This window comes from Lontra canadensis, unplaced genomic scaffold (genome assembly GCF_010015895.1).
Source record: "Lontra canadensis isolate GAN:19392208 unplaced genomic scaffold, GSC_riverotter_1.0 scaffold813, whole genome shotgun sequence".
Lineage (NCBI taxonomy): Eukaryota > Metazoa > Chordata > Mammalia > Carnivora > Mustelidae > Lontra > Lontra canadensis.
In genome coordinates this window covers 14,244-27,904 of record NW_022631797.1, presented here as the reverse complement: position 1 = coordinate 27,904, position 13,661 = coordinate 14,244, and the positions used below count along the sequence as shown (strand labels likewise).

Sequence of the window (13,661 nt, the reverse complement as noted above, 5' to 3'; positions counted from 1 at the left end):
CCACTCAAGTCCTCGAAGACCAGCAGAACATCAGGCTCATCAGGGAGCTGCTGCAGACCCTCTACACGTCCTTGTGCACGCTGGTGCAGAGAGTCGGCAAGTCTGTGCTGGTCGGGAACATCAACATGTGGGTATACCGGATGGAGACGATTCTGCACTGGCAGCAGCAGCTGAACAGTATCCAAATCACCCGGGTAAGCAGCAACGCCCGCCTCCCTCCGGCGGTAAGGACTTCCGCCGCTGCCTCCCCCGAGAGGCTGGGCGGCCTCCCAGGACTTTGTAGATCTTCCCTGGTGAAGGAAGAGTGTGGACTGTCCCGATCGGATGCCCTCTCCCGGGCGCCGAGAGTGGGCTGGGAATTCCCAATAGAGAAGGGGTGGGGGTCAAAGTCTTCGGATTGCAGCGTGGCAGGAAAATTGGAAGCCTGGATTGGGGGGGGGGGGCGTGGATCGCTCGCTTTTCCCATTTCCTCCCGAAGGACGCGTGCTTCACAGCTGCAGGGACGCTGCCTTGAATACGACAGAGCTGGGACGGCCATGGCTTGGAAGGCCGCCACCAACCTTTGCAAATTCTTCTTCCAGTGATTAAGAATTATGACAAGGAAGCCTTTGGTTCCAGACTGTGAACATTACATGTAGGGGAAGAAAAGAGCGATTCTCGCTCAAAGTGGAAAATATCCCGAGAGGCCCTCCTATTATCAGTAGTGTCTTTTGGCTTTTAGAAACTAACCTGGCTCTCAGCTCTTATGCTTTTAATAGCGAGCAGGAGGACTGAGGCCCACAAACACTGTAAGAAAGACAGCGCCCTGCCCTCCTGCCACTCGCTGACGGACAGGCACACTTAGACGGCTCAGGAGGCGCCCGCCTCCCTTATCACGGACCTTGCTGCTCTAAGTGGTTCCGGGGCCCAAGCAGATAACGTCTGGGTCTGCCCCATCTCTTGGGAAAGTAACATGAAGAAACCTCTTTGACCTCTTTTAAATACTTATATGAAGTTTTCAAAATGCAGTGACCTTGATTTGGCTATTAATAACCTCTGAGTTTCTTAAGCTCTGAAACAAAGGGAATAATGAGAAGCTTCAGAATGATGTGACTTCCTTGGAATCACTTCGGCTACAACTCCCACACTTAAACACACACACACAGAGCACAGCACAAGCCCAGAAAAGTTATCTCAATTGTTTGATTATTTTAAGAGCTTGTGTTCTGAACATTTACCGAATTTATTCTAATAATTTACCCCGTTCTCTTAAGTGTAGGCATAGTTTGATGATGTGAATTTGAGATCAGATTCCCAGCTTATCTCTCACAGAAAACTCACGTAGACCTTCTACCTGATTTCTGGTGTTATACGCAGCCTGGACGTTAATCCTTTCTCTTTTGATCTAAGCCCAGGAGAGAAGTTTCCAGCCAGGGATCTAAATGAGCAAGTCCCATCTATCCCAAGGGCCTCTTCCTTCCAGCAACGTTGGCACACTGTTTAGAGGATCACACTTGCCCAGAGTTTGCCTCTGTTCCCTCTGTCCACATCCCAGGAGTCTCCTTGGCCACAGCTGCTCACGTATTTTGTACGCCCATGGGCTCTCTTACCTAGAACCCCCCTTAACTGATCCACAAACACGCCAGGGAGGAGGTGGCCCTTGTCATTCCTATAACCCTTCATATGGTGAGACAGGAGTGGGGACCAGAGAAGCCCAGCGACTCGGGCCAGAACTCCTTATTCCTCGAATGGCAAAGCTTTCTTAACGTCATTGGTTTCCAAACTTCTTTTCAATGCAGCTTTCTTCCAACTATGTATTCAGTGATCCAGCTTTTTGTAAATCCTTTACATCCAATGCAATCCCGTGCAGGACAGATCAAACACTGAAGTTCATCTCAGCTTCCCCTCTGCTCCTGGCACTCCTGTCTGGCCAAGCTGTTCTCTGCCCATGCCAAGCTTGGTCCTGCCTCCCCGGACCATCCAATCCTCTGAAAACACTCTCATCTCACCTTCCTCAGAGGATCTGTTGCCATCTGAGATTATCTCAAACGTGATTCCGCTTCCCTTTGTCCATCCACTGGCTTATGAGCGCCGCCAGGAAAGACTGCCGTCTTGCTCCCTGCTCATCTCTCTGCCATGCACAGAGCAGAAGGCAGTCAATAAGTTTTAGATGAGTGAATGAATGATTGAAGGGAAGTAATGCCTATCTCCTAGCCCTGGTGTAAGATTTAATAAGCTAACATATAGAAAATATTTGGAACAGTGTCTGGCATGTAATAAGTCTTTAAATGTGTCCGCTCTTATTATTACAAAGGGCTCTCTCTGTGGCGGACACTCTTCTAAGTCTTTCACATGTATTAATTAACTCATCCAGTGAATAACTGTAAGTAGGGGTCTTTATAATAGCCAGTTTCTACTGGGCACTATGCTAAGTACTTCCATGCGTCATCTCATCAGCTCTGCCAGCAACACTGTGAGATGTGCTTTTCTTTATTTTGTAAGTGAGAAAAATCAGGCTGAGTAGTTAAGAATAGTGTGGCTGCGGGCGCCGGGGGGGGGGGGGTGCTCAGCCAGTTGAGCATCCAGCTCTTAGTCCCAGCTCAGGTCGTGATCTCAGGGTTGTGGGATCGAGCCCCACGTCAGGCTCCCTGCTCAGGAGAGTCTACTTGAGAGTCTCTCTCTTCCTCTCCCTCTCTCTAAAACAAAGAAATCGTAGGGGAAAAAAAAAAAAGAGAACAGTGTGGCTGGTGCCTCAGCAGAGGTAAGATATAGTAGTAGGGGAACTGAACCCCGGCCTGCCTTCAGAGGCTGCTCTTCTCCCCACTGAACTCTCCTCCCCTGCCCTCCTTCCCAGCCCTCCTCGCTCTGAGCCCCATGATCTTGAGAGCAGTGATGGGAACCCATGGAGCCCACAGAACTTGTCACACAAATGCCCAACTCTCCAGAGGAAAGAAAGATCAAGAGAGAGAAAAACAGGACTTAATTACTTCAGTCTGCACTATATTTTAAAGCCGACTTTCTAACAGCTTGGACTAAAGAGAAGTATGTTATTATACAAAAATGTTAAGGTGACATTTACAGTAATTGCTTTCTATCTGCCAAAGTTCTAGCAGTATCTTCCCGGCATATAATCTTGTTTTCCTTCTAAATTTCATATCTAATTCTATGGAGCCAATTTTTATTGGCAAAAATAATTAATAGAATAAAGGACGAAAGGGGAAAAAGGCAAAGAGAACTGGCTTGGAAGGGGGAGAAGTCACATAGAATCACTGTGGGTAAGGCAGGGTTTGGGGTAAGAATCACTGTGGGTAAGGCAGGGTTTTGAAGCAGATAGAGGGCAGGGGTGGCCATAGAAGGATTATAGCCAAATGCTTGAGTGACTTATTGTTCTTTTATATGTTTATATTCAAAAAGAAGGCATGCAAGCAGTTAACCATTTATCAGGAGCAAGGGCTCAGCATGGGGTCTGGGCAAGGATTTTGGAAAAGTTCAGGTTTGAAAATTTGAGCGTGAACTCTGCCAAGTGGACTTTAATAGGAGTTCAATGTAATAATTGGCCTGGGAGTTTTAACCAAAAAAGTAGATGCTTTGAAGTACTGGAAACAAAAAGAAAATGTCATGGCAGTTTTATTAGCTTATATGATCAGCAGCAGATGATAAACGACAAATAGGTCTAGAGCGTTCCACGGTCCGGCAAAAGTCCTGAATTTTGCAAACAACTTAAAGTTCAGGCCAGCAGCTTGAATGATTTAAACTGTCAGGTCATAGTCACTTCTGATGAGTTAAGAGGCTGGAGCTGATCCAGATCTGAGATCGCTGGAGCCAGAAGGGACCTTCATAGTCTTCTAAGCCTATTCATTTTGGACGTGGGGAAACTGAGACCCAGAGTTCCCAAGGGCACCTGAGGTCCACATCTGCTGCTTGTCCGTCAGGTGTTCCTCCCATGCCACCTCCCATTCTTCTCCTTAGTCCAGCTTCCCGAGGCCCCATGCTTCTTCCCACCTTCCCTCTACACACCTGTCCTGCTCTGCAGGGGACACAGGTGGGGCCTGGTGAAACCACACATTCCCCCTGGAATCCTGTGCGTGTGGGCTCTGATGTGCCTTGAACAGAATAGTTCCCTAAAAATTTGAGGATGGGACTCAATACCCATCGACGGGATATTTTCCCCTGAGCTCTAAGGAAGGGATTCTTCATCCTGTATCTTTTCCTGTGACCCCTGGAGGTGACAGAGCACTGAGCTAAATGGCCGTAGTCCAAAATCAAGAGCTCACCCAGGTCTAGCATGAGAAGAACAAAGAACCCCAGTCATAAGGGACTTGGCCGACTGCTTACCCAGATGGCAACGCGGGTTGCTGTTCAGGACCTATCAGTAAATACTAGGGAGGACCTCCTCTGTCCGGACGGTTCCCAGAGCACTCTGTGCTGACTTGACGCACGTAACATACTGTTCTCTAATTGTTTGCTTTTGCTTACGTTTCCGAGTCTCTCACCAGCCGAATGAACCCATTCCAACCCCAGTGCCAGGCCACGGTAGGCCCTCAAAAGAGGTTGTTTGTGCTGGGCTCGTCTGCAGGGGATATGAAATTAGGCCCCACCTTCAAGGGTCCAGGTGTGGGCGGGTAACATGAGCCCATCAAAATTTAAATCATAAATATAAAATTATAATTAAATATAAGTTCAGGGTTAAGCAGAAGCCGCTTCTGATTAATTGCCAATGTATTACCCACAAAGAGTTTGTTTTTTTTTAATAGTCCACGGATCCCCTAGGTTTGAATAGAGATGTTCTAAAGATGGAGGCATTTACAAAGGGTTCTGGACCAGTCATTCCTAAAGGAAACACGCATACACACACACACACACACACACATGCATGCACACACACAGATACACAAATATACACAACAAGCACAGGGTCTTTTTGGTTTTTTTTTACCTACTTGATTATGAGGGTTCCATTCACCCCTCAGATATTTTTTGGGTACCTATTATATGCTAAGTGGTCTTCTAGGCACAAAGGACACAGCAGTGAAAAAAGAAAGTCCTGCCTCCATGGACCTTACATTCCAGCAGGAATGTTCCATTCAAGTTTCCTTTTGGAAGCAGTTAGCATTACATAACATAAAGGGGCTGGTTCAAAAAGTCCCTGGAAGAGAACATAAGAATTCCAGGAAGATGTGTCAGAGGCCTGGGGTACCCACAAAAGGCAGAAAAGAAATTCCCTTTCAGAAGAAATAGGTACAAGCTGGACCTGAAGAAGAGCACCGTTTGGACGGGCAGAGCAGTGAGGGGACAGCCGGAGGCCTGGGGCATCGAGTTTGGGCCTAGGCAAGAAACGCTGCCTGGAGGGATCCGTGGTCAGGGGCTGGTGCTCTGTCCAAGGCACAGAGCCCTTTAGGAAGGTAGCGAATCTGGTCAGTGAGTGAATTGAACGGAGCACAAGAATCCAGCATGCGCCGTTCGAGAGTCGTTGAAAGGATAATGCTTTGTGAAACGGGGGAAAATCCCTCTGGCACCATTTAGCCTCAGCTGGTCCAGGCTATTCCTGTGGGTCTCCGCTGAGAATCTCGCCTCTGGATCTGGGATCCGTCAGCCAGCTTGAGGATGGAGGCCGAGGGGACAGCTGGATCCTTGGAGAGTGTCACCTGGTGATCTGCGGCCCGCCAGTCCCGTCCCCCTACCCCACCCCTGCAAAGTGCTGCCTAACATCCGCTTTCTCCCCACAGCCCGCCTTCAAAGGCCTCACCCTCACCGACCTGCCCCTGTGCCTCCAGCTGAACATCATGCAGAGGCTGAGTGACGGGCGCGACCTGGTCAGCCTCGGCCAGGTGGCCCCCGACCTGCACGTGCTCAGTGAGGACCGGCTGCTGTGGAAGAAACTCTGCCAGTACCACTTCTCCGAGCGACAGGTCAGGGGGGCCCCGTGGGCAGTCCCTCCGTCCCCTTCTCTGTCCCCCACCCTCCTGCTTCCTTGGCATTCTTCCGGAGCTCGAGGCACGGGTGCCCAGCCTCCAGGGCTTCCCAGCTGACTAGAGGGCAACAGAACGAGGGGTTTCTAAATCATGTATGTGATTCCGGGGCCGGGGTGGGGGGACATTCTTAACCTACATGCACACTTGCACAACTTGCTTTAAAAAGTAACAGAGTAACTTACAAAGTAAATTACAGAGTAACTTACAACTTAACTTCATATTGTACAGCTAAGGAACTTTTATAGATAGTATTTCATTTTAGTCTAACAACCCAGTGTGGAGTTGGTATCCTGACCCTCACTTTAAACAGATGAGGGGACTCAGACCACAGACTGGGGAAATGGCTCCCAAGGGAAAGAAGCTGGCCTTGAATGTGAGTTTGAACTAGGGGTTTCTGACACCAGCTCTAGGCCTGTTTCCCCTCCTTATGCTGCCTCAGATTTTTTTCCCCCACATTCTTTATATAGATGTGTGAGTTCAACAAGTTCTGTTCATGAAGCCACTAATATTTAGATATAAAATAGAGCCACCGTGCCAAGCAGTGACTGCATCTCCCTGGAAATAACCACTCAAGTCTACAGCAGAGAAAAGATTGAAGGTGTTTACTGAAATCACCTAAACTTTAAAGGACCATCCAAATACAGTTTAGTAGAGGTCACCAGTAAGATGTCACCAGACCCCTGTGTCTTTTAAAGATTGATAAAGCTACTGTCTCACTGGGTAGAGCTCAGAATAGCCTTCTTTCTATCTTGGCAATTTTTTCCCTGGCAAGTGCAGGGCATAGATGAAAAAGGGGGAAGGAGAGGGTGGGAACAGAACTTTTCAGAAGCATAAAACCACAACCGTCTTCTTGATGAAGTCTCCTGCGGTCGTCTGCAATTACCTGTATTCATTTGTAATTTAGATCCGCAAGCGATTAATTTTATCAGACAAAGGACAGCTGGACTGGAAGAAGATGTATTTTAAACTTGTGCGCTGTTACCCACGGAAAGAGCAGTACGGAGACACCCTTCAGCTCTGCAGACACTGTCACATTCTTTCCTGGAAGGTAGGTGTCTCGAGGTGGCTGCCACAGACCCCTAGCCCAGCCCCTAAGAGTCAAAGGCACCAGCATTGCCATGCGAAAGCTCTTCCAGCTCCTTTCCTACTCTTCCCTACAGCAGCCCCTCACTGAAGGTGTACAGGACACTGATTCAGTCCCTGGGGAGAAAACCTTTGAGAGCCCTTAATTTCCTCCACCGCTATTTGTGTGTGTGTGTGTGTGTGTGTGTGTATACTTGTACATCCCACCCACCTTCAAATTCTCCCACCCTCTTTGTGCACAGGTACACACACACACAGTTCTTTAGTTTTTGCAGAACTTATGGCATTCTTGACATAGGAATGTTGTGAAATTGGGCACAGCCTCATGGGGCTACAAGCCAACACGGTGCTTCTGAGAACTCCAACCTACAACCGTGATGTTCCTTTCCAGGGCACTGACCACCCGTGCACAGCCAATAACCCAGAGAGCTGCTCCGTTTCCCTCTCACCCCAGGACTTTATCAACTTGTTCAAGTTCTGAATCCCAGCTCGGGACAACACTTCGAAGGGCTCCCCAGCTGATCGGATGGTTGGGAATACGGAGCTCGGACACTTCCTTTGTATATAGTGTACATTTGAAACACTGGCTCAGAACTTGTGAGCTAAGTCACTGAGAGGACGTTGGAAGGGGAGAGAGATGCAGCTGCCGGCTGGGAGTCTCAGAATACGGACTTCTCATTAGAACTGGTATGGAAAAGCGGAAATACTGTCCATAAGCTGTTTTCCTAACTATTTGCCGGCAAGACTGTAAGGGCAGGAATTCAGTTTCGTCTGTGAAAATGGAATTCTCGTGTTCACTGAGACTCCTTGGTAGTTCCCTAGGGATGTGGAAAAGAAGGGCAGAACTCAAATTCAAGATAGAACACTCTGTTTACAATGTGAAAATTTGCTTTTTAAAGAAAGAGAAGAGGACAACATACGCGAAATCCCTGTGCTTCGGTTTAAATTGGGGGGGGAGGTTTGTTTTAAAAAGGCAAAGGAAGCACCACCCATCTTAAACCCGCGTGGGCATAGGGCCTTGTCTTCCAAATATCACACAATACTCTACCTCGGAAAGTACGCAGCACCCCCTCCGACAAAGTGCATTGTCCCGCAGGCAGTGTCTGTTTTTCTTGTTTTTTCTCCTGGGAAAGTGGTTTCTATAGGAAGGGGTCCTGGAGGCAATCCTCATCACCTTGCAGACCTCCTTTTTACGGGAATAGGCACTCCTTGGCATTGACTCCTTTCTAGAACAACTCCACAGCACATTAGCCTTTTTTTTTTTTTTTTCTTTTCGTGTTGTAGCTCATTCAGGGGCAACATAGGGCCAACTAAAAACAGCCCCAGAGGAAGAAGTCCCACCGCAGACAAGATAGAAGGAGTCACCCAATAGCTGTGAAGACTTTGTTATTCCTGTTAAACTTCTCGGCTTGTCTGGGCTTCCCAGAATATCTTCACAGATAAGCGTTCATCTGTGGACTTCTGGGAGCCGGAGGGCTGATAAAGGCTTGTAAAACAGGTTTTACGTTATCAGTTAGACATTTTAGTAGCTGCTGTCCCTCCTGGCAGGCGATGAGCGGAGGAGCTTTCTTTTCTTTTATGCCCAACACCAAAATTTACTCAGCCCAAGCTATAGGACTTCCTGCGAGGATGACAAGATAAAACCTAGAGTTCCGATCCTAGGGAACAGAAGTACTGTGTGTTCATCCTAAACTTGCTCCGTACCCCTGGGGATCTTGCTAGGCAAATGCCAGCAGGTGACCGTGTGGAAGACAGGACATCTCAGGACTTCATGAGTTCATTGTCAAATATTCCTGGGATGGGGTGGGGGATGTTTTTGTTTTTTACTTTTTATAGAACTTTGCTTTTCTACAACAATGTACATATTTTGGCAGTTGTATTTGCTTTGTGCTTTTTTTCCTCTTTTGCAAATAAAGTTGCCACCCTGCATGCCCTTGGCAAGTAAGTAAAGCAAAAATCGGAACTGCTCACGTTCACGGTAGAGAGCAGTGTATCCTTAGGGGGTGAACCTAGGGGTGACCTGGGGAGGGGACAGGTGGGTAAGCAAGGACAGAAACAAGGCCAGGCACCAGCTGGAGATGCACAGCCCCTTGCTGCTTATCCCTCAGGGCATAGTCCGGGTACCAGCAGGCTGAAGAGAAGTCAATTCTCCATCAACCCTCCTCACTTTGCCGCGTCTGCGCCTACACACCGGGGTGTCTCCGTATTTATTTTCACTTCTGCCCCCCCATCCGAAGAAAACATTAAATTGCATTTAAATTTCTCCCCAACTGAGAAGAATTAAACATTAAAAAATAAGATCTTGTTGCATAAGGTTGACCTTCCGGAACCCCTCTAAGACCCAGTGGGCTTTTTTGGTCTTCCCTCCCTGCTGAGTCCACGTCACACTGAGAACACAGGGCCTAGATGGCGGAATAAAAAAAAAAACTGGCACTTCCAGAATTCAGACAGCTTCTCTCAAATGTCTCAGCTTCCTGAAAGATGCGAGGCAGAGCTGGGTTGATTGTAGCTGTGAGATCTTTCTGGAAACTTTGACTCTGGCATTTTTAGGTGTAGGCATTCATGGCCTTCCACATCTGTCCATCAACTCATGACCTCTGCCCCTTCATGCTGATCAGGGAGGTGGGAACTCCCAGGCACCCTTAGGTTTGCAGCCCCAGAAATGCTGTCTGCTTGAGACCACCAGCACAAAACTGGCCGACCGGTCTCCTTTGGACGGTCTGCAATGCCGGCGACTGCGTCTCCTACCCTAGGCAGCAAGGCGTGCCTGTGCAGGATGACTGCTACCACAAGTGGCTGGGAGATGGTCTTCTGAGATGTTTCCCTTGACGGTGCCTCTGGGCTCTCCCCATCTCTGTTGGCATTTTTGGACGTGGTATGTGACAGAGCCAAGGAAAATTTTTAAGGAAAAAAGAGAAGAAACCAACGTTGGTGGTTATCCTTCATTGGCAGACGAGACTAAGAAAGGAAATGGCAGGTGGAGAGGGATGGGGGAAGGAATAGAAATGGCCTCTCTCTGATGCTGTGGTTCATGGGAAGGTGACGGAGAACATAGCAGGTGAGAGCGTCTGTGCTGGCGCCCCATGGTAGCTGTTAGCATTACCAGAGCCTCACATATAAGTAAAGTGAATGAAAAAGAAAATTCTCATTCCCTGGGTACTAATCATCTTTAGAACTGGCGAACCCTCTGGGGACAACCCAACCTAAAAAACAAAAAGAATCCCCATCTCAAAACTGCTGGTCTAAAAGCCAGAGGGACAGGACGATGGAAATGGAAATTGCTGGAAGAGATAGGAGGCTCCCCTCTCATTGTTGTACCTACCTAGCCACTGCCCCTACCCCCCCACCCCCAACGCCGGTAACGTAGATTTTGACATTGATGTCAGCTAGGAAGTACTTTGGACTTCTGGAGAAGGAAGGAGGAAGTCCAGAGCACTGTGCGTGAGCACAAGTCCACAGGGATGTTAGGTCTGATCTGGTCCAAAGTAAGGATATACGAGCAACAAGCCTGGAGTCTCTTGAGAGTAAGGCACAACATTTAGGGAAACAATAGGTGAGCGCTCACTTCATAGCAAGATCTAGAAAAAAGTCCATGGCATCTTCAACTAGAGTGCATGATTACTTGATGTTATTACTTTGAGCAGTGGGATTGGTAGCATGGGAGGGCAAGGGGCAAAAGTACAAGTAAAAACATATCCAGGGGGTCAGCTGTGACTGACATTTGTTTAGTGATGATCAGTTTTCTGTGGAAGTGGCCTGGAGGAGATATTTGAGATGGGCTGGGTTGATTCTGCAAAACAGTACGGCCGTGGGCTTTCCTGGGTGATGGAGAAGGAAGGTAACAAGCAGGTACCACGTTATTGCCATGATTCCCTGTGGATTCGAAAAGTGTTTTTCATGGGGAGCTTACAATTTAACAGAAGCTCCTTTTTTTTCTGTGGTTTCTGTGTGGGAAAAGGGAGGGGGCTTAGAATTTTACTTGTCTAAGCAAGTGGTGTGATTTACAAGGTCAATCATTTCAAGACATGTTCAACAGTGTAGCGTTTGTAGCATTGAATACAATGTTTATCATAAACTACACACCTGAGTTTATAGTTTTCTGCCGGGCTATAGGGCAATAATGTTTTGTTATGCACTCGATTTTATGTGTGAATTTTTTTAACTGTAATTTTATGTGTGAATTTTTTTTTTTTAAACTAAACTATATCAACATTTTCTATGTGGACATCTGGGCGTTTCGTTTTTTGGTTTTTTTGTTTTTTTTTTTAATCTGTTTCCAACTATCTGAGTCTGTGAACCATCCTTCTGACTGGATCCTGGCCTAAAATCCTATTAGTGTTTAAACAGACCTCAGAAACACCCCGAACCTCTAGACAAATGCAAAGACTCTGATATATCTTGGGCTCTTGATGTCTTCAGTAAACAAGATCATAATTCCTTTAAACTCCACAATTTCTTGAGATGCTTTCTTCTCTCCTTTGTTAAAGAGAGTAAACCCTCCATAGTTTCCCAAAGGAAGGAAACTCCCATCCCAGACTTTGGTGCAGGAAGGGAAGTTGAAGATGGCAGAGTGTGGCATTCCTTCTGCCTTTCAACACGAGATAGCAGGTCCGGAACATTCGGGGGGCATGTCTGAGCCCATCTGGTACTCAGTGGTAGACCTGAGTACGAACCCAGGACTTTCTGAGGCCTTGACTCTGTGCCCCCTACCCAGCATTCATTGGTATTGTCTGGAGACGCGTGACACATGACCTGATTGTTCTCAACACCTTCACCGTGGAAGGCAAGCATGAGGGTCCAGTATGAGGCATCTGGCCATTATCTTTTCCAAATATTTCTAGTCCCTGGTTCTCCATGGAGAAGTTAACATTTCTCCCTGGAGCCACTTAACATTTTTGCAAACCTCTGACACTGTTGTGAGTACAGCATTCTAGGGAGTACAACCTGCTGGCCACAGAGCAAGCAGCACGTTCTGACAAACTCACTTTTCCCTGGGTACCCACATTTTAATTACAGAAGTGGCCCTTATGGCAGAGAAATCATGGCCGAGCAGCCATCTTGCTTTCTAGAAACTGAGGTTCTGATGGTCAGCAAGCAGGTACCTCCTCTCAGACTAAGAAGTACATTTAATCCATACCCTTCTCCTCCCCACCCTCCAGCACCTGCCAACAGATCTGGGGAGTTTCTATCCTGGGGTGAGGGGGGATCATCCCACTCTCTGCTAAACCTCATCTTCACCAAGCAAAGACAGATTATTTTATTCCAAGAGGCAGCAAGGAGCAAGGGACCACAGATACTTGTGACTTTGTCTGCTGGACATTTTTCAAAGTGTCCCTGAACTCAGCAAACAAAGCTTCCTGAGAAAGCTCCCAAAATCCCGGCCCTGCCCCATTTGTCCAAAAATGGATGGCTATTCCAAATGTCTGAACTTCTTAAAACTCCATCTGCTACAACATTACTTCTGGAGTTTGAACGTGACTTTTTCAGTCTCTGAGTAGAGCAATGTTTGTTTAATTAACGAGGCACGAGTCTGTTAAACAGAAGGCTCCATGGATTGCCACCGAGGGCCTGAGAGCTCTTGGCACCATCTTTGTTCTACCAAGTGCCCATAACCCTGGCTAAAGGGGATGCACATGAAAGCCCATGTCCTAAGCTTAGAAGCTTTACTCCTTTTACTAAAAAGTGCTATAGGGGGTTGGACATGTAACTAAAAGTACAAGGTTAGTCTTATTTCACGCAAAGATGTTCATTTAATATTGTGTGAGCTAAGTCCTTCTGTGTAAATTATTTGCACACTTGCCTTGCATGATGAATTGATTTTTTTATAGTTGTTTGTACCAGACGGTGGCATATTTTTGTAAAAACTTTTTGACACTGAATTGCAATAAATGTTTTTCCAACAACACACGGGCGCATTTTTGGTGTGTGCCAATTCAAGTTGGCTTTTCAGCATACTGAGGATGTTTCTCTTTTGCCTCGTGAGGCTTAGATTCCTTGTAACAGAAACTTATCATTGTTATAAAATTTCTAGGAACGTGTAGAGAAATAAGCTTGCTGCTGAGGGCCGACCTCCATCAATAACACAGTGCTATGCTTCAATGGGATAGTTCCACATACGGTGTGTGTACTACAATGATTAGGGAATAATGAGCTGTCAAATCAGGATCAATTTATTCATCAATAGACATTTACGGAACAGCTGAACAGCTATTATACCCTGGATCTGTGCAAGGGACTGGGAACACGATAATGTACAAGATGGACAGAATGCCTGCCTTCACGGAATTTAGATTCTAGTAGGAAAAACAAAGACAAACACACAAAGCAAGTAGGAAAACACTTAAATCATAAGTGCTACGGTAAGACTAAACAAGGGGCTGAGATGCAGGATAACAAGGGAACCTGCTTAGGATGGACTGAGCAGGGGAGGTCTCTCCAACAAAAGAGAGTGAGGCTGGGACCTAAAATGTGAGGAAGAGCCAGCTGCGAAGAGTGAGGTCATGAGCATTCCGGGAAGAGGGAATGGCTTGTGCGAGGTTCCGATCACGGTCCTGCCACTTACCTACAGTGTGACCTTTGTCCTCCTAATTCCTCTAGGTCTCAGTTTCCGAGATTCCAAAATGGTGA

At 47.1% G+C, this 13,661-nt stretch overlaps 1 protein-coding gene across 1 annotated transcript; it reads left to right on the top strand.

Moving 5' to 3' along the window:
- Positions 1-5: 5 nt before the first annotated feature.
- On the top strand, positions 6-7,987 carry LOC116863273 (F-box only protein 32; the record flags this gene model as incomplete). Its single annotated transcript, XM_032850776.1, has 4 exons — positions 6-194; positions 5,706-5,888; positions 6,856-6,999; positions 7,426-7,987. Coding segments are annotated over 4 exons (606 nt in total), but the record flags the coding sequence as incomplete, so codon positions are not given.
- Between the last annotated feature and the right edge of the window lie 5,674 nt (positions 7,988-13,661).